The following is a 19,715-nucleotide window of genomic DNA, read 5'->3' on the forward strand; positions in this document are numbered from 1 at the left end:
AAAAACTGCTTGTTTTTAAAAGTCATTTGTGTGATATGGACATCACTGATGGGGGGAGCATTTATTGCCCTGGAATTACCCTGGAAAAGATCGTAGCGAACTTCTTGAACCACATTATGAACTATCATTTAAGTGAAATAGGATTGCAGAATTCTGAGGTACAAAGTGATCTAAGTGTCATGGTGCATGAGTTACACAGAGTTAGTCTACAGATGTTGCAAGTAAATATGAAGGCACATGGATGATGTTGTTTATTGAAAGGGAAATGAAAGATGAAAATTTGAATGCTTTGTTCAAGTTATACAGAGCATTGGTGAGGCCACCTTCTGGAATATTGTGATTAGTTATGGTGTCTTTATTTAAGTAAAGGCAGAATTGCATTAGCAGCAGTTTAGGGAAGGTTCTGCTCATTGATTCCTGTGATGAAAGGGTTTACCTCATGAGGAAACATTCACCAACTTGTTGGAGTTAGAAGAATGAGCAGTGATTTTTATTGAAACATTTAAGATCCTGAGGTGATTTAACAGAGTGAATGTCAATGCTTCCCCTTGTTAGAAAGACAAGTACGAGGACCACTGTCCATAAATGAAAGTTCTCCCATTCAAAATAGAGATTAGGAGAGTTTTTCTTCCCTCTCAGAGGATTGTGTGTCTGCTGAACTATCTTCCCCAGAGAATGGTGAAGGTGGAGCCATCAGTAGTTTAATGCAGAGGTAGATAGATTCTTGACTAACAATGGATTCAGCATGTAGTGGGATAGGCTGGAAGGTGTAGTTTAGGCCACAGTCAGATCCGGGGTGTTCTTATCAAATACCAAAGCAGATTTGAGAGGTTAAATGACCCACTCATGTTCCTCAGTGAAAAGTTTGTTTATATGTCTTGTTTTCCCAACTTTCAAAGTGTCGAGTGTTGAAGGGGAGGACAACAAGAACACTTCGAAGAAACTTAATAGCTCTCCTTGCTGTGCAGCAGCATTGACATTAGGAACTGAAAGGAGCTTTCTACCAATTATTCAGAAATGACGATAACCTGTCCATCAAGCTGCATCTTTTATTGGGAACAGAGAAGGAAAGGGAGCAAACCCTTGAGTCTGGAGCCCATTTCATCAGGAGATATTCTGTCCCATCAACAATCCCTGCATCAAGAATTGGCCTGTTTCATTACATGAAGACAGAAATTCATGAACTTAAGTAGTTTGTGTCTTTGTTTCAAAGCTGATGTTGGCTTTTTATATTCCTGAGCGAATTTTTTAATTTTGTTAAGATTTTCAGTCAAGTAACTGTATTCTACACATTGCCCAATAATTAAACAAAGAAATTGCCCTCGTTGTTCTTATAATCTCTTAGAAGGACCATGTGAGGATTTAAATGCTATTTGTGATAAAATGAAAATCTGTCATATTTCTGGCAGAATAAGTAATGAGAACCTTGGCTTTCATTAGTTGCATGTTGTAAGTAAAAGCGTCACCACGGCAAAGAATTTCCACATATTTTACCTTCATGAAAAGTTACTGTCCATGTTAAAATGCCAAGTGATAAATTAAACTTGACAATACATTGCAATGAAAAGAGATTTGTATTGACAGTGCACTTGGAGAATTGTTTTTACTTACTAGAGGAAAAAAGCTTGTTGAACTGATCAATCTCCAGAAATCTATGGAGTTGGGATGATTGCCATCCAGGCTAATCTATCTTTTGTTTCCAAAAGCATTAAAGTATTCTATGTATTCTGTTATTATGAGACTGCAATATCGTTAGGTCTTAGGCATTCTAACATCCATCGATACATTCTAAAGTCCCCTTACTGTGGTTTTATTAAATATTAGAGTAATTTATGTCAATATCTTTAATGGCATTTCTTTGCAGTCCTTTTTGAATGAGCAGCTTTTGTTGGTTCATTTACAATACTGTGCTCAGTTCAGCCACAGATCTTTCCACAGTCACATTGGATGACATATTGGGAGCTCTAATTAGTCTGCAGTGAATGATACAACAGCTTAGTGCTGGAATAAGGGACAGAGAGCTAATTAAAACTCAAGGTAAAAATCTGTGTTATAATTAGTTCATGTTTCCCATTCTATCATAGCGCTGGCTGAATCATTTGCAATAACCACTATTCAAGTACTTAATTCAGGGTGAGGCATTCTCAAATGTATTTGTTTCCAAAATACACAGCACAGCCTCATCTGGCACAGATACAAGAGGAATTGATTTTCCATTCATGAAATAAAGCTGTTACACATGCAGATGTCTCTAATACTACGGAACTTGTGACAATTATATTTAGGTAGAACTGGCGTGGTTAAATGAGGAAGGGAAAAGGTAATTGAGCTAATCTCAGTGAGAAGAGCATTGATTAAAGAGATGGAAAATGGAGAGAGTGATGCCATCTAAGGGAAAATGCCGGTAGCATCTTTAGTGATTTTAATGGGATCGTGGAAGAAAGGGTAGCCTGTGGTTACAATTGGTATTCCTTCAAAAGGATTATGCTCTTGGGACTTGATTCAAAACATTTTTTTTATTGTTAATAATAAAAATTTTTGAAAAGTTCCTTTGTCCATCATTTGTCAAATAACACTCACTTTCTCTACAAAGAATGAAGAGGGAAAATCATCCTTCTCTTTACTTTAGGTGTTATTTTGTTTTGACTGTTTTTGTCACGATCAGTTTAAGACCTAATTCTTACTGTTTCCTATAATTAACACAATTGTAATCACACGTACAAAGATGATAAGTTCAATGTACAATATAGAAGTTGGACTTTAACTACAGGAGGATTCTGGTCCTGATCTTTCACCTGAGTTTTTATATTTTTCAATTGTGAATGTGTCCACCTACAATTGAAGATATCTGTTCAGCCAATACAAACTTTAGATTTTAATAAGTTTATTATAAGGGATAAACAAACTGAAAACCTTGAACATTTTCATTTGAGCACAGAGACCCAGCATGAATTTGTCAACAGTAGACCATGTCTGATCGAGCTGATTGAAGAGGCGATTGAAGTATTACACAAGGGACTGTATATGAACATTATCTATAAGAATGTTCAGAAAATATTTGATGAAGTCCTAAGAAGATGCTGTTAGCTAAAGTTGAAGCTCATGAAACTGAAGAAAAATTATTGACCAAGTTGGGAAACTGATTACTGCAGGAATTAGGGAGTGGTAGATACCTTAAGTGGCAGGATAAACCCAGTCCTGCAAACAGAAAACAACATGTTTTGAGACATCAGCAAATCAACATATTTATTAATGACTTATTTGATGGAGTCAATAGCCACACATTCAATTTTACTGATGACACAAAGGTAAGTAGTGTTGGAAATAAAGTGGAGAAAATCATAAAATATGTTAAAGGATTAAATGAATTCACAGAATAATGACAAATGAATTTTATTGTAGACAAATGTCAGGTCATTCAATTTGGAACTAAAATTTAGAATTGCAAATGATGAAAAGATGTGGAGGTCCATGGAGATTTAAAATTGCCAGTACACAGGTAATTATAATGCCATAGAGAGGAACAGAAAATAAAATATCTACTGAAATGCTTTAATCCAGAAGTATAGAATACAATGGGATATAAGACTGGAGTCACCTGGAGGCAGGGGCATGGCTAAGATGTTAAACTAACACTTTGCACTTGTCTGTACCATACAGTGCCACATAACTCAGACCACAGGGACACCAGAGAGAACGCAGTCACTGCAAGGTCTCAAAATTGATAGGACAGAAACGTTAGATAGACAGTTGGTACTTAAAGTTGACAAGATACTGTGACTGGATGAGATGCATCCAAGGATTTTGAAGGAAGAGGCAATGGAAATTGAAGAGGCACTGGTCACAATTTTTCAGTCTTCACCAGACTTGGGGGAAGTGCCAGAAGACTGAAAAATTGAAAACTTTATGGTTCTGTTCTAGAAAGGTTGTAAGCAGCATTTACAGACCAGTCAGTTTAGCTTCGGGGGTGGGAAAGCCTCTAGAAACAATTATTCAGAATAGAATTAGTAGTTACACAGAAAAGGTAAATTGAATAGAAAGGGTTAGCATGGATTTCTAAAGGGGAAATAATTTTAACTAACGTTCTGAAGTTTTTCTGAAGAAGTATCAGAAAGACTCAATGAAGGTAATGCTATTGCTGTTATTGACATCAATTTCCAGAAAGAGTTGATACAGTGCCACACAACAGACTTGTGAGGGAAGTTACAGATCATAGTATAAAAGGGACAGTTGCAATGTGGATGCAGGTTTGGCTGAGTAATAGGAAACAGTACAATGGACAATGGATATTGTTCGGGAGGTAGGAAGGTTTATAGTGGAGTTCCCCAGGGTTGGGGAGACTGTTACAGGAATTCTGGCTTTTCCTGATACATATTAATGATCTGGAACTTACAGTGCAGGGGACAATTTCAGAGTTTGCAGATGACACTAAACTTGGAAGAATTGGAAACTGTGAGGAGGATAGTGTGGACCTCCAAAAGGACATTGACAAGTTGGTGGAATGGGTGGACAAGTGACAAATGGGGTTCTGTACATGGAGGTGTGAGTTGATGCATTTTGGTCAGAAGAACATTGAAAGACAAAGTGGAATAGGGTTTATGATTCAAAATGGAATGCAGGTAATCACTTCGTGGTATTACCACTGGACTGTTAATCCAGAGACCCAGCTAATAAAAAAAGAAATTGCTGGGTCTAGCAGCATCTGTGGAGAGAAATCAGAGTTAACATTTTGAGACCAGTGATCCTTACTCAGAACCCAACTAATGTTTGAGGACCCAGGTTTGAATCCCACCCCGGCAGATGGTGAAATTTGAATTAACTTTTAAAAATCTGGAATTAAGAGTCTAATGATGACCATGAATCCATTGTCGATTGTTGGAGAAATCCATCTGATTCACTAATGTCCTTTAGGGAAGGAAACTGCAATCCTTACCTGGTCTGGTCTACACGTGACTCCAGACCCACAATAATGTGGCTGACCCTTACTTGCTCTCAGGCCTAGCCAGTGAATCCTTCATGCCATGAATAAAAACAAGTAGGGGGAGCTGGGTGCGTATGTGCACAGTTCATTAAAGGTGGCAGGACAGTGCGAGAGAGCAGTTAATGACGCATGCAGTGTCCTTGGCTTTATTAGCAGAGTGCAAGAGTGAAGAGCTTGCACTTTGAGTACAAGGCTCTTGTTAGACCTCAGCTGGAATATTGTGCACAGTTTTGGACACCACATTATAGAAAAGATGGATATTGGATAGAGTGCAGAAATGATTTACAAGAGTCATTCTAGGAATGAAAAACTTCAGCTATGAGGATAGATTGATGAAGTTGGGACTGTTCTCTTTGGAGAGAAGAAGACTAAGAGAAGATTGGATCGAGGTTTGCAAATTCATGAGTTGACTGGTAAGAGTAGAGAGGGAGGAACAGATTGTAAAAGGAACAAGAACAAGAGGACGCAGGTGCAAAGTGATTTGCAAAAAGGTGAAGCAAGGAATGTCAATGCCTGGAAATGTGGTGGAAACAAGTTCAACCTAGGCATTCATGATGTTACTGTAGGAGTATTGGATATAAAATAATGTGGAGAAAGCAGGAGACTGACACCAGATGATGTTCATTGACCAAGCTGGTGGGGGCATGATGGGCCAAGTGGCCTTTGTTTGCATTGTAACATTTCTGTGATTCTGTGGTTCTGTGAAGTTAACCTTTGACCTAGTGAAAACCCTTGTTAAATAACAGCTGAATGATTGGGAGCAGTTCTGGGTGTCACACCTCACAATGCCCTGGAGAGAGTACAGCGTAGATTCACCAGACTGATAAATGGACTCCAAGGGTTAATTCACAAACCAGAATTTAATATTTTGGAATTTAGGAGGCTAAGATGTGATTTGATTAATGTTTTCAAACCATCAAAAGGCACAGACAGTGTAGATGGTGTTTTTCTTTTTCCTCTTTGGAAATCTGCAAGAGGTAATATCTAAAAAAATGTAATTTGGGGTCTTTCAGGATTAACAATAAGAAACAATTCTACAAACAAATGCTGGCAGAATTTTGCAATTCCTTTCTGCAAATAGCAGTTAATGCTGGATCAATTGTTAATTTACGTGTGAAATTGATAGATTTTTGTTGGACAATGGTTTTAAAGGATGTGGAGCAAAGGCAAGATATTTAATTGCATATCAGTTCATGATCTCACTGGATGATGGAAGAGGCTCAAGGGCTAAATTGAACACATTTATTTTATATGATGTGATGCTGTTAACCATTCCTGGGATAAAATCAGAGAGAGTTCATTTCTATCTGACAGTTTCTGTGAAATGGCTATGCATCACAATATCAACTGTTTGAGTTATACATCTTTACAAATTGCCAACAATTTATAATACTTGTACTAAAAGCCTTGACTGTCATATTGATGTGCAACCTGACTTCCCGGCATTTAGAGGGAGGAAATATGTGAATGCAATAAAATATTGTTTAATAAAGTAATTTAGAAATATCATTATTACATTGATAATTCTCTCAACACTCTTTTTCAATTATGATCATACTTCTGAATTAATTGGCTCAGTGAAGATTCAGAGTGTAATAATCATTGTATCTTTATGCAACTAGGAAAATGTATTCAGGCTCGTGACATCACACTTTGAGAATGGACGAGGTAAAAGCCCCTATGACCCGAGGCTGCTGACTACTTCCATTTTAATTGGTGAGTAAAAACCCAGACATTGATCAGAGTGTAAAGCTTTAACTGATTCAGTGCTGGTGTGCTCTCCATCCACTGGTTACATTAAATGCTCCATTGAGTTTTTTCATTGTCATTGTAGTTGTAACCACATTGAATCAGCAATCAAAGGAATCAAACTATTGCAATAAATAAAAATGTCACAGCCCAGAAGAGCAGGTCAGAGGCTAGGAATCCTGCAGTGAGTAGCTCACCTCCGGACTCCCCAAAGCCTGTCCACCCATCTAAAAGGCACAAGTCAGGAGTATGATGGAATATTTCCCACTTGCCTGGATGGGTGCAGCTCCAACAACACTCAAGATGCTTGACACCATCCAGGAAAAAGCAGCCTGCTGGATTGGCACCACTACCACAAACTCCCTCCACCATTGGCATTTAGTAACAGTAGTGTGTGCTGTCTACAAGATGCACTGCAGAACTTCACCAAAGATCTTCAGAAAGTAACTTCCAAACTCACAACCACTTCCATCTAAAAGGACAATGGCAGCAGAAACATGGGAACACCACCCCCTGCAAGTTCCCCTCCAACCCATTCACCATCTTGACTTGGAAATATATCACCGCTCTTTCAGTGTTGCTGGGTCAGAATCCTGGAATTCCCTCCCTAAGGGCAATGTGGTCAACCTCCAGCACATGAACTGCAGTGGTTCCGGAAGGCAGCTCACCCCCACCTTCTCAAGGGGCAAGTAGGGACGGGCAATAAATGCTGGGCCCAGCCAACAACGCCCACATCCTGTGAGTGAATAAAATTTTGAAACCATGAGTTCCATTCTATTCTAACATCCCAACATTTAACCTCATGCCTTTCAGTTCTCCCAAATAACACACAGAACCTTGTACTGAGTTAATTACAATTTGTGTCATAGTCAGAGTGCCAGACAAATGTTTCATATTTCATATCCAGCATTAAACAAGAACAGCTAGTGTGAGATTATCTGCTCTGAGTATTGTTGCAGCTTGTAATGGCTACAAAATAGGATACATATCAAATTTAATAATACACTCTTTCATTCTAAACTCCTTTTGAAGTTTTATGTTATCTGATTTCATTTCTTGAGATCCCAGGGATCAGGGAAGCAGGAAGAGATGGGATTTCTGCTTATGTTGCAGATTCAGGTAGAATTAGTCTCATTTTAGATACTTTATCAAAGCTTCACAAAGACTCATTTGTGATACAAAATCAGGTTTTAAAATGCTATGGTCACTAAAAGATGGAAGTCAGATAAATCAGATTTATTCTTGTTGATAACATCAGGTTTAATTGAAAGATTAACACTGCTTTACTGAGTTCAACTTACTTATGTTACAATATGCTAATTAATTAATTAACTGTTTTATCAATGATCAAACTACATTTAATAAAGACATTATGAAAATCTACTTTAAAAAGAGAGTTTCTTATCATTAGGAATGGGATTCTTTTCCTAACCCAGATATTCCATAAGGACAAGCATGGGAGGAATATTTTTAGAAAAAATATTGCAAGTTGAGTCAATATTGCACTATTGATTCCTGTTTGTAATATTGCACTTGAATGTTCATTCATGATTTCATGTTAACATCATTATTCTGTCTTCAAAAGAGGAATGCAATTAATCAGGAGGACTAAATGCCTTGGTTGGTACTGGAGTATATATATTCCCATAGCGGTTACTCACCTGGCACCAAACTTTGGCTAATTCTAAGAAGTTCCTTCTTGGCTGTGGAATCATACCATATAGAAACAGGCCTTTTGGCCTACCATGGCTATGCTCATAGATTCCCTACAGTGTGGAAACAGGTCCTTCAGCCCAATTCCACACCGACCCTCCGAAGAGTAACCCACCCAGACCCATTCCCCTCTATTTACCCCTGACTAATGCACCTAACCTAGGCATCCCTGAACACTACGGGCAACTTAGCATGGCCAATTCACCTAACCTGCACATCTTTGAACTGTGGGAGGAAACCGGAGAGCCCGGAGGAAACTCGCACTGACAGTCACCCGAGGCTGGAATTGGACCCAGGTCCCTGGCACTGTGAGGTAGCAGTGTTAACCACTGAGCCACCATGCCACCATGCTGGCAACAAACACCAAACTATGCTAATCCCATTTATCTACACTCAGTCCATAACTTACTGTGCCCTGGCATTGTGAGAGTTCATTCAGATACGTATTAAATGTTGCGAGAGTATCTGCAGCCACCACCCTCTCAGGCAGCCTAATCTATATTTCTACTACCGTCTGGGTGAAAAAAAGTTACTTCTCAGATCTTCTCTAAACCAGCTGTTCCTCACCTTAAACCAATGCCCTTTTTATCTTAGACAGGTCTGCCGTAGGGAAAAGATTCTCACAATCTACCTTGTCTGTGTCTCTCATAGTTCTGTCTCCCTCAATCAGATCCCTCTCAGCCTCTCCTGCTCCAAGGAAAACAAGCCCAGCCTATCCAGTCTCTCTTCATAACTGACACTTCTCATCCCAGGCAACATCCCGGTGAATCTCCTCTGCACCCTCTCCAGTACAATCACATCCAACCAGAATTGCACACAATATTCTATCTGTGGCCTAACCAATGTTTTATGAAGTTGTAACAAGACTTCCTTGCTCCTATATCCTGCGTCTGGCTAATGAAGGCAAGCGTTCTGCATACCGCCATCACCAGCCTGTCTAAAGACTCAAACACAAAGGTCCTTTTGATCCCCAGTATTTGCAAAGGACTTACCATTCATTATGTATATCATTTTCTGATTTGACCCCCCAAAATGTATCACCTTGCACTTATCAGGATTAAATTTCATTTACTATTGCTGTGTCCAATTTACCAGCTGATCAATATCAAACTCTAACCTGAGACAATCGTCCTCACTATCAACAGTATTACCAATTTTTGTGTCATCTACAAACTTACGAATTCTACCTTTGATGTTCACACCCAAGTAGTTAATGAAAATCACCAAATTTCTTCAGTGAGGGAGTGGGAGGGGAGGTAGTTTTTATTTGCTACTTTAGTGAGATGTGGGCATCGCTGACAGGGTTAATATTTATTGCTGTCACCAGAATGGCACGGTGGCACAGTGGCTAGCACTGCTGCCTCACAGCACCAGAGACCTGGGTTCAATTCCCGCCTCAGGTGACTGACTGTGTGGAGTTTGCACGTTCTCCCCGTGTCTGCGTGAGTTTCCTCCGGTTTCCTCCCACAGTCCAAAGATTAGTGCAAGTCAGGTGAGTTGGCCATGCTAAATTGCCCGTAGTGTTAGATAAGGGGTAAATGTAGGGGTATGGGTGGGCTGCGCTTCGGCGGGGCAGTGTGGACTTGTTGGGCCGAAGGGCCTGTTTCCACACTGTAAGTAATCTAATCTAAGACAGTTATCATGAGTTGAGTAGCCCCTGGGCATCACTGAGCAAGTTGTTGCTGAACAGTTGCTGCTTGATAGCACTGTTAATATCACCTTCCCCCATCACTTTTAAGATTAGGTTCCCTTCAGTATGGAAACAGCCCTTTGGCCATTCTAGTCCACACCAACCCTCCAAAAAGCGACCAACCCAGACCCATTCCCCCACCCTACATTTACCCCTGCCGAATGCACCTAACACTATGGGTAATTTAGCATGGCCAATTCACCTGACCTGTACATCTTTGGACTGTGGGAGGAAACCCACTCAGGCACAGGGAGAATGCACAAACTCCACACAGACTGTAGCCCAAGGCTGGAATCGTACTCAGGTCCCTGGCGCTGTGAGGCAGCAGTGCTAACCACTGAGCCATCATTCTGTCTCTTCCAATTGATGGGACAGTAACTGACCAGGTTGGATTTGCCATACTTTTTATGTACAGAACATACCTGGGGAGTTTTCCACATTGTCAGGTAAATGCCTGCATTGTAGCTGTACTGGAATAGCTGGGCTGGAGGTATGGCAATTCTAGAGAACAAGTCTTTAATGTTATTGCTGGAATGTTGTCAAGGCTCGTAGCTTTTGCAGTTTTCTGTCCCTCCAGCTGTTATTCGATATCACCTGGAGTGAATCGAATTTGCAAAAGACTGGTGTCTGTGACATTAGGGACCACTGGAGGAGGCTGAGATGGATCATCTACTTGGCACTTCTGGCTGAAGATGGTTGCAAATATTTCAGCCGTACTTCAGCCTTCCTTCTCCTCGGGTGCTGCCTGAACTGCTGTGCTTTTCCAGCACCACTCTAATCCAGAATCTGGTTTCCAGCATCTGCAGTCATTGTTTTTACCTATTTCAGCCTTATCCATTGCCAGAATGCTTGATACCAACTGTGGGAGAGTGATTGGTGATAGCGATGCAGAGAGGGACTTTGACACAGACTTTGTTAATAAGTTATATAATTCTTTTGATGTTCAAAGGATGGCACTACATTCTTTACACAATGAAATACTTCTGAAGAGTCACTGCTGTTATAATGTTGGATATATAGCAGCCAATGTGATAATTCCCAAGTAATCTACTACTCAGATATTGACTTAGGGATTGGACTCAATGGGCCGAATGGCCTTACTTCCACTCTTATGTCTTATGGTCTTATTGTCAATATAATGTCAATCCAATGCCCACTAATTGATTCAGCAGGTACTTACATTATAAGTCCTATAAGACTGATAACATTAAAAAAAATGCAAACTTATCGTTTGAAAAAAAAACAAGATTTCACATCTTATAACTTTTACTTTAACAAACAGACTAAAAGCACAATTTAATAAATATCCTTTTTGAAGTTAACTTACACTTTAAATCACAGAATATAAATTTCCCCTTTTGTTTTTAGCACAACCAAATATTCCCTTTAATTTAATGCTGTCCTTTAAATCGACGTCCAAATCTCTGAGAGCCAATCTGAAATGGCTCTCAACTTCCATTACCTTCTTGTCTCAGCCTAATCCTAGCACAATGGCATGGTGGCACGGTGGTACAGTAGCATGATGGTACAGTGGATGGTGGCACAGTGGTAACTATTAATCTTAGAACTATCTCTCATGATGCAAGTCTTCCTGGAAATTCTCTCTCTTGTGCAAGTTAAATGAATCTTCCTGCCTCATCTCAAATCCTTACAAATTTTGTCTTCACAATCTGAACACAAGCTTCCACCACATTCCTGAAGAGTGTGTGACCAAGACTTTCAGACTTTAGTTCTAGTTTTCACAGAATAGTTAGTCTTTAAGAAGGGAAAGGTTTCGATATCTGGGTCAATATGAATCAGAAGACGGTTAGGCAAAAGTGAGGACTGTAGATGCTGGAAACCAGAGTTTAGATCAGAGTGTTACTGGAAAAACACAACAGGTCAGGCAATATCTGAGGAGCAAGAAAATTGACGTTACAGGCAAAAGCCCTTCATCAGGAAGGGCTTCCTGATGAAAAGCTTTTGCCTGAAACATCGATTTTCTTGGTCCTCAGATGCTGCCTGACCTGCCGTGTTTTTCCAGCACCGCTCATGAATCACAAGAACCTTGTAATCAGGTAGAAATTCTGAGAAACTATTCACAAAACACTAACTGTTTGGCCTTTAAAATCCAATGTTCCTAACATCTTCCTAGAAATTTGGAGACTAATTGGCTGTAAGCATTTTTTACAAACATAAGTAGCTTATATCATCTTCCTAGCAAAGCAGCCTGGGTCTCCTTTTGGATTTGAACTTTTGTTTTGTTCTTTTGCGGGATGAGGGTGTCGCTGGCCACATTTATTGCCCATTCCTAATAAGTGTTAACCACATTGCTGTGGGTCTGGACTCACATATGGGCCAGATCAGGTTAAGATGGCAGATTCCCTTCCCTAAAGGATATTAGTCAACCAGGTGGATTTTTCCAACAATCATCAATAGTCATCATTAGAGTCTTAATTCCATATTTTGTCTTCTTGAATTCAAATTCCACCATCTGCCAGGTAGGATTTGAACTCTGGTCTCCAGAACATCAGGATCTCCACACTAACAGGTCATCACCTCCCCCTTCACCCACTCAGGTCAGAATAAGCCACATGTCATAACCCTATTTAACCTAGATTAAAGACACAAACCCAAAACATAGCGATTGTATAAAAACCCCATAATTAAAACATTTATCTTAATGACAGTTTAAGAATACATTTTCATTATTATCATCATTGAATGTCTGTTAAATATAAATGTGCATGTTCAGCACCTGCTCTCAGTACCAGATAAAGATCTAATAGTTACTGTCAATGACTGGGGATTCATAAATAAGCTCTCGCCCTCATTCCTACTTCTTCACACATGACCTAAAAACTCATGTAAAAACACAACATAAGGTATATGATTAAAGGAAAGTGCTGTTACTGATATAAATATGAATTTATCAGGTGTAAGCAGAAGGTCTTTAAACTATTTGGCTTTGGTCCAATTAATATTACTCCTCTTCAATTTGTTTGTTAGTCATCTTTATTTTAAGTCCATTCCCTTCATATTTAGTCATAGAGTCATAGACATGTACAGCACGGAAACAGACACTTTTGTCCAATTCGTCCAAGCTGACCAGATATCCTAAATTAATCTAAACCCATTTGCCAGCACTTGGTCCCTATCTCTCTAAATCCTTCCTATTCATGTAACCATCCAGATGTCTTTTAAATGTTGCAATTGTACCAACCTCCACCATCACCTCCTGGCATTTCATTCCATACATGCACCACCCTTTGTGTGAAAAAGTTGCCTCTTCAGTCCCTTTTACTGCTACTGTCCTTGTCTGGACCTATTTATGTATATCTCCAAATCTATGTGACTCCAAACCACTCTCCATAATATCTGAGTAGGCCTTTCACAGTCAAGACAATTTGGAGTAAGAAACAGATTCTAGCCTTGCCAGTGACACCACAGTCTGAGATTTGTTTTTAAAAAAAGGTTTTTGTCATTCCAATGATATCTGCAACTGTCATTCCTGACAACACACCTTGCTGCTTTTTGTGTTCGGGTAAACCTCTGCTAAATTGAAATGTTCCCTTCAAAACCGTAAGTTGCTTTTTATTTGACGGGTTTCGAGTTCCATAATGCCATTAAGTCACTTTTATATTGTCCCCAGATATTCAAGAAATCGAATATTAACAAAGTCTCCATCATAAATCTGGATCTGGAAAGCAAAATAAACAATCCTTGCACTCTGACACGTTGCATTATTTTCCTGGTCACGTTGATATTCTCCAGAGTTTGGGCTTTTATTATTCCATTGAAATCGATAAACCCTGAGCCAGCAGCAACTCATTCCAGTCAGTCCTGAAAAGTGAGCAAGTGAAAGGAACAGTGGGAGAGGTAGGAAAGGGATTGCCAGCAAAACAATGGGATAACATATTGGGGGAAGGTTTCTGCTGTAATGAAAAATAAGAGATCAGTTGAGTTTTCTCAATAATTAACAATCTACAAATAAAGGTACATTCTGAGAAACAGGAGATTTAAAAACGTTGAAGTCTTACAGTTCTGTTCACAAGTCATTGATAGTGAAATTTGTTTTATTAAAAAACAATAATAGTGAATGTTGAGAGGTATCTCATGAAAGAAAGGAAACTCAAAACCAAATTATAAAAAGATGAGAAAGATATCAAAAAGAGCAAATAGACTGAAGATGTAAAGTATAATTTACATCACTTCTATATTCCTCATTACCTCCCACCACTTATTCTTCAAAACACTTCTTTCTGAGCTGTCTCTTGAAGAAAACTCTTAGGATGGAATGTTAGCATTTTGGAGTTTGTGAGAAGGGGAAATAATGGGAATCGGATAGATATTCACCCTCTTCCACCACCTCACCAATTACGTTTACACAATTATAGAATTCCTACAATGTGGAAGCAGACCATTTGGCCCATCGAGTCCACACTGACCCTCTGAAATACTTCCCACCTTGACCACCACCCCCCACTCCCCACCCTTTGCCATGGCTAATCCACCTAGTCTACACATCCCTGGACAATTTAGCATGGCCAATCCATCTGACCTGCATACCTTTAGACTGTGGGAAGAAGCTGGAGCACCTGGAGGAAACCCACTCAGAAACAGAGAGAATGTGTAAACTCCATGCAGCCACCTGAGTTGGGATCGAACAAGGGTTCCTGGCGCTTGGGCTAACCACTGTGCCACTATGCCACCCCTGTGAAAAGGTCCCTGGGGAGATTTCCCAACCTGCCAACCATTATATCCCTGTGGTGGGCAATTAATTGCTAGTTTAGAACCACAAATTCCACCCCCCAACCTGATTACAGGCAGTCCTTGGGGTCTGAGTAGGTTCTGTTCTGGAGTCTGTTCACAAGTCGATTTGTATGTAAATTGGAACACACTGCAGGATGTTATAATGGAGCCATTTGGAAGGACTGGAAATATTCAGATGCCAGATCTTTAAAATGACACCCTTGCATGAGATCGCATTCGTAAGTATGAGCATTTAGAAATGAGACATTCATAAATCAGGGACCCCTCTACAGCTGCCTTCCTCACAACCAGGATTGTTTCCTGACTGGGAGGGCAGAGTGAGCTCCTTCATTGGTTGGGGAGGAGGCGATCTCCAATTGCCCCAGAGAGGAGGCAAACATGATGATGTTGGCATCCCCCTGTATCTGCTGGCCTTGTCTTTCAAGGTGGTAAAGGTCACAGGTTTGGAAGGCAGTGCTGCAGGAGCCCTGGAGAGTTTCTGAGCGAAACAAATGAGATTTACTGCTGTCTTGGAAAGTTTAAAGAGGGCATATCCTTTTTATCAGATTTACACGCTTAATCAAAGCGGTGGATGAACTGTGTGCTGTCACAATGCCTCAGATTTTCCTCCTTCTGCTTCCATTACTCAGTCAGTTACATCCACACATGCTCCTGCTGTCGGAGAGTGTAAATGAAGCATGGGCACAGCACTCCTCTCAGGCATTGTCAGCAGGAAACATGCTTTTAATAAGACTAACACAAACAACAGTGTCAGCTTGTCCCTGGAGTGCAACATTCTTCCAACACTCGAGCCAAGAAATAACAGACAGATCTTGTCACATGTATCAGAGAGGTTGGCACTGATTATCAGCTACCAAAGAGAGTGACCAGAAAAGCAAACATTGCAGCTTGATATAAAACCTTCTGTTATACTGTTTACATAGAAGGAGGATATATTTTCAAGCTAAAATATCAACCTTTGAAAATTACTAGGAGAAGGTGAGGACTGCAGATGCTGGAGATTAGAGTCGAGAGTGTGTTGCTGGGAAAGCACAGCAGGTCAGGCAGCATCCAAGGAGCAGGAGAATCTATGTTTCGGGCAGAAGCCCTTCATCAGGAATGAGGCTTGTGGGTCGGGGCTGAGAGATAAATGGGAAGGAGGTGGGGTGGGTAGCTGAGAAAGCGATAGGTGGATGAAGGTGAGGGAGAAGGTGATGGGTTGGGGGGGAGTGATGGACAGGTCCAGAGGGCGGTGCTGAGTTGGAGACTTGGGACTGGGATAATGTGGGAGAAGAGGAAATTAGGAAGCTGTTGAAATCCACATTTATCACCAGGTGTCAGGTGGTGACAGTTTGGTGGTGGAGGAGGCCTAGGACCGGCATGTCCTTGATGGAGTGGGAGGGGGAGTTGAAGTGTTCAGCCACGGGGTGGTGGGGTTGGTGTGGGTGTCCCAGAGATGTTCTCTGAAACGATCTGCAAGAAGGCATCCTCTCTCCCCGATGTAGAGGAGACCACATCAGGTGCAACGGATACAGTAGATGACATTGGTAGAGGTACAGGGGAATATCTGTCGGATGTGGAAGGATCTCTTGGAGCTTTGGACGGAGGTGAGGGGAGTGGTGTGGGTGCAGGTTTTGCATTTCCTGTGGTGGCAGGGGAAGGTGCCAGGAATAGGGTGTGGGCTGGTGGGGGGCGTGGACCTGATATGGGAGTCGTGGAGGGAATGGTCTCTTTGGAACGCTGATAGCGGTGGGGAGGGAATTATATCTTTGATGGTGGGGTCCGTTTGGAAGTGGCAGAAATGGTGGAGGATGATGTGTTGTATGTGGAGGTTGGTGGGGTGAAATGTGAGGACAGGGGGTGGGGGTGGGGGTTTGTCCTTGTTGTGTTGGGAGGGGTGGGATTCAAGGGCAGTGGGAAATGGAGGAGATGCGCTGGAGGGCATCATCAACCACATGGGAAGGGAAGTTGTGATCATGGAAGAAGGAGGCCATCTGGGACTTTCTGAGGTGGAATTGGTCATCCTGAGAACAAATGCGGCAGAGGCAGAGGAATTGGGAATAAGGGATGGCGTTTTTACAGGAGGTTGGGTGGGAGAAGGTGTTACCCACCCTTGACTCTTCCTTTCAAACTGCTGCTGTGACATTGACCATCTCAACCTGTTCACCCTCCTCACCCAATCCAACCTCCCACCCTCACAATGCACAGTCCTCCACTCCCTCTGCTCCAACCCCAACCTCACCATCAAACCCGCAGGCAAGGAGGGAGCACAGTAGTAATGTGGCACACTGGCCTCTACACCACTGAAGCCAGGCACCAACTCACAGACACCTTCTCCTACTGCCCCTTGATCACGACCTCACCTACCATCACTAAACCATCATCTCCCAGACCATCCACAACCTCATCACCTCTGGGGATCTCCCACCCACAGCCCCCCAATCTCATTGTCTGTGAACCCCGTACCACCCGATTCTACCTCCTACCGAACGCCTCCTTCATCGCCAAACTGTTACCACCCAATGCCTGGAGGAAGAACGCCTCATATTCTGCCTTGGGACCCTGCAACCCCATGTGATAAATGTGGATTTCAACACCTTTCTATTTTCCCCTTCCCCCACATTATCCCAGTCCCAAGTCTCCAACTCGGCCCCGCCCTCCAGACCTGTCCATCACTCCCCCCTCTGACCTATCACCTTCTCCCTCACTTTCATCCACCTATCGCTTTCTTAGTCACCCAGCCCAACCCCATCCCATTTATCTCTCAGACCCCCAGCCCACAAGCCTCATTCCTGATGGAGGGTGTATGCCTGCTCCCCTGCTCCTCAGATGCTGCCTGACCTGCTGTGCTTTCCCAGCAACACACTCTTGACTTTGAAAATTACTGTATTGTACATTGTAACTTCACTTCTATATATAATGAAAAGACAGCACTTTTTATTTGGAGATAGTTTTTCCGAGTTTAGTTGGCATCATGAACCACACAAGCCCTAAGGTGACTCAATTCCTTCCAAAAATAATCAGCCCCTTTGTTACTTCATACAGATTCTTCACTGTTGTTGGAATTTCTGAGAAACAGTTTTATTATGCTACCAGGGTTTTATTATTTGCACGGAGTAGATATCATTTTGAAATCTGATGTATGACATCCAGCTAATTTGAAATATTTGATGTATAGGTTGTTTAAAATATTGAGAAACAATAATAACTTGTATTAATGTTATGATTTGGAGATGCCGGGGTTGGACTGGGGTGTACAAAGTTAGAAATCACACAACACCAGGTTATAGTCCAATAGGTGTATTTGGAAGCACTCGCTTTCAGAGAACTGCTCCTTCATCAGATTAACAACCACCTGATGAAGGAGCAGTGCTCCGAAAGCTAGTGCTTCCAAATAAACCTGTTGGACTATAACCTGGTGTTGTGTGATTTCTAACTTTGTGTTTATGTTAGTTTTAATGCAATAAAATGTTCAAGGTTCTGAAGTGTTCAAGTTCACATTAATCCACAATATATATCTTCGACCATGTATTTTCCCAAAGATTTTAAGGAGCAGCTTTTAAGAAGAGAAGAAGTTGGGGAAGTTTATGGAGAAAATTTCAGAATTTAGAGCTCAGACGGGTAACGTTACCACCTCCAGTAAAGTTAAAAATGTGCAACAGGTCAGAATTGGATGAGTGCTGAGATCTCAGAGCTGTACAGTTAAAAGAGATTACCATAATAGAGTTATAGGGATAACAGCATGGAGTCAGATCCCTCGGTCCAACTCACCCATACTGACCAGATATCTGAAATTAATCTAACCCCATTTGCTTCCTATTCTTAGGCCAATCCAAATAGGTAAATACTAAACCCTGGGGCAGTTTTTAAACTCACAGCATTGCTGAATTGAACACCAGTGTAGATCAGCAAGAAGATCAGTGAAAAGGATACGAGTGACAGGGTGAAAGGACCAAAGCACTTTGTGTAACAAATTGTCGAGACTGAAAGAATTAGGAAGGAAGGAGAGTTTCAACACTTGTGATCCAATCTGTAGTGTGTTGTGGGAAGCCATTGCAACAGTGACAAATTTTTACTCCCTCACCCACAGATGGAGAGCTTTATTCTGGTACTGCAGCAGATTTCATGGGCAGGGATTTTGCAATTTTCCGCACTTTGGGACATCATCACCCGATAAGGACAGAGCAACATGATTCCCGGTGGCTGAACGGTAAGTCGATTGGCTAATTTCTCCCAAAGGTTCTGGGCATAACTTTCAAGAATGTTAAAGTATGTGATACCTGCGAATTATAATTTTAATTTACATTCAGTTTACTGGGAACACCTCAACTTAGACTTCTTCTTTGTTCTCCCGAGGTGTGTAGTTATCCAAATAAAGTAGCCACTTTACACATTTTAACATGTCCTCCATTGGTGTTACTTGGGACTGGCTTGCAGCAAGCCCATAGTAAGTGGAGTGAGCAACGTTGAGAGAGGAAAGAACCTTTCTAGTTCATTGTTATTACTGCTTCATGAGTACATTGACCTGAACTATGAAAGGGACTTAACATTTTGGATGATAACTTTCCTCATTGTTCTCGCAATAGATATTCAAATTGAATTGAATTGAATTTATTGTCACATGTACCGAGGCACAGTGAAAAGCTTTGTCTTGCGAGCAATTCAGGCAGATCACAGAGTTAAGTAGCATAGATAAGTAAATAATAGGTAAACAGTGGCAAAAACAAAAACACAGGAACAGCCGAATGTAAAGAGTTTGTGAATCCATTCAGTATTCTAACAACAATAGGGTAGAAACCGTTTCGAAACCGGCTGGTGTGTGTGTTCAGGCTTCTGTACCTTCTCCTCAAT

At 41.1% G+C, this 19,715-nt stretch overlaps 1 protein-coding gene across 7 annotated transcripts in view; it reads left to right on the forward strand.

Annotated features, from left to right (window-relative positions):
- Window positions 1-19,715, forward strand: part of LOC140467039 (semaphorin-3A-like) — a 436,589-nt gene that overhangs the window by 338,219 nt on the left and 78,655 nt on the right. For all 7 annotated transcript variants that reach the window (XM_072563099.1, XM_072563101.1, XM_072563098.1 and 4 more), the window contains 2 exons: window positions 6,604-6,697; window positions 18,955-19,074. In XM_072563099.1, coding sequence (XP_072419200.1) covers window positions 6,604-6,697; window positions 18,955-19,074 — 214 coding nt within the window. The remainder of the gene's footprint in view (window positions 1-6,603; window positions 6,698-18,954; window positions 19,075-19,715) is intronic.

Source organism: Chiloscyllium punctatum, chromosome 44, assembly GCF_047496795.1.
Source record: "Chiloscyllium punctatum isolate Juve2018m chromosome 44, sChiPun1.3, whole genome shotgun sequence".
Taxonomy (NCBI): Eukaryota; Metazoa; Chordata; class Chondrichthyes; order Orectolobiformes; family Hemiscylliidae; genus Chiloscyllium; species Chiloscyllium punctatum.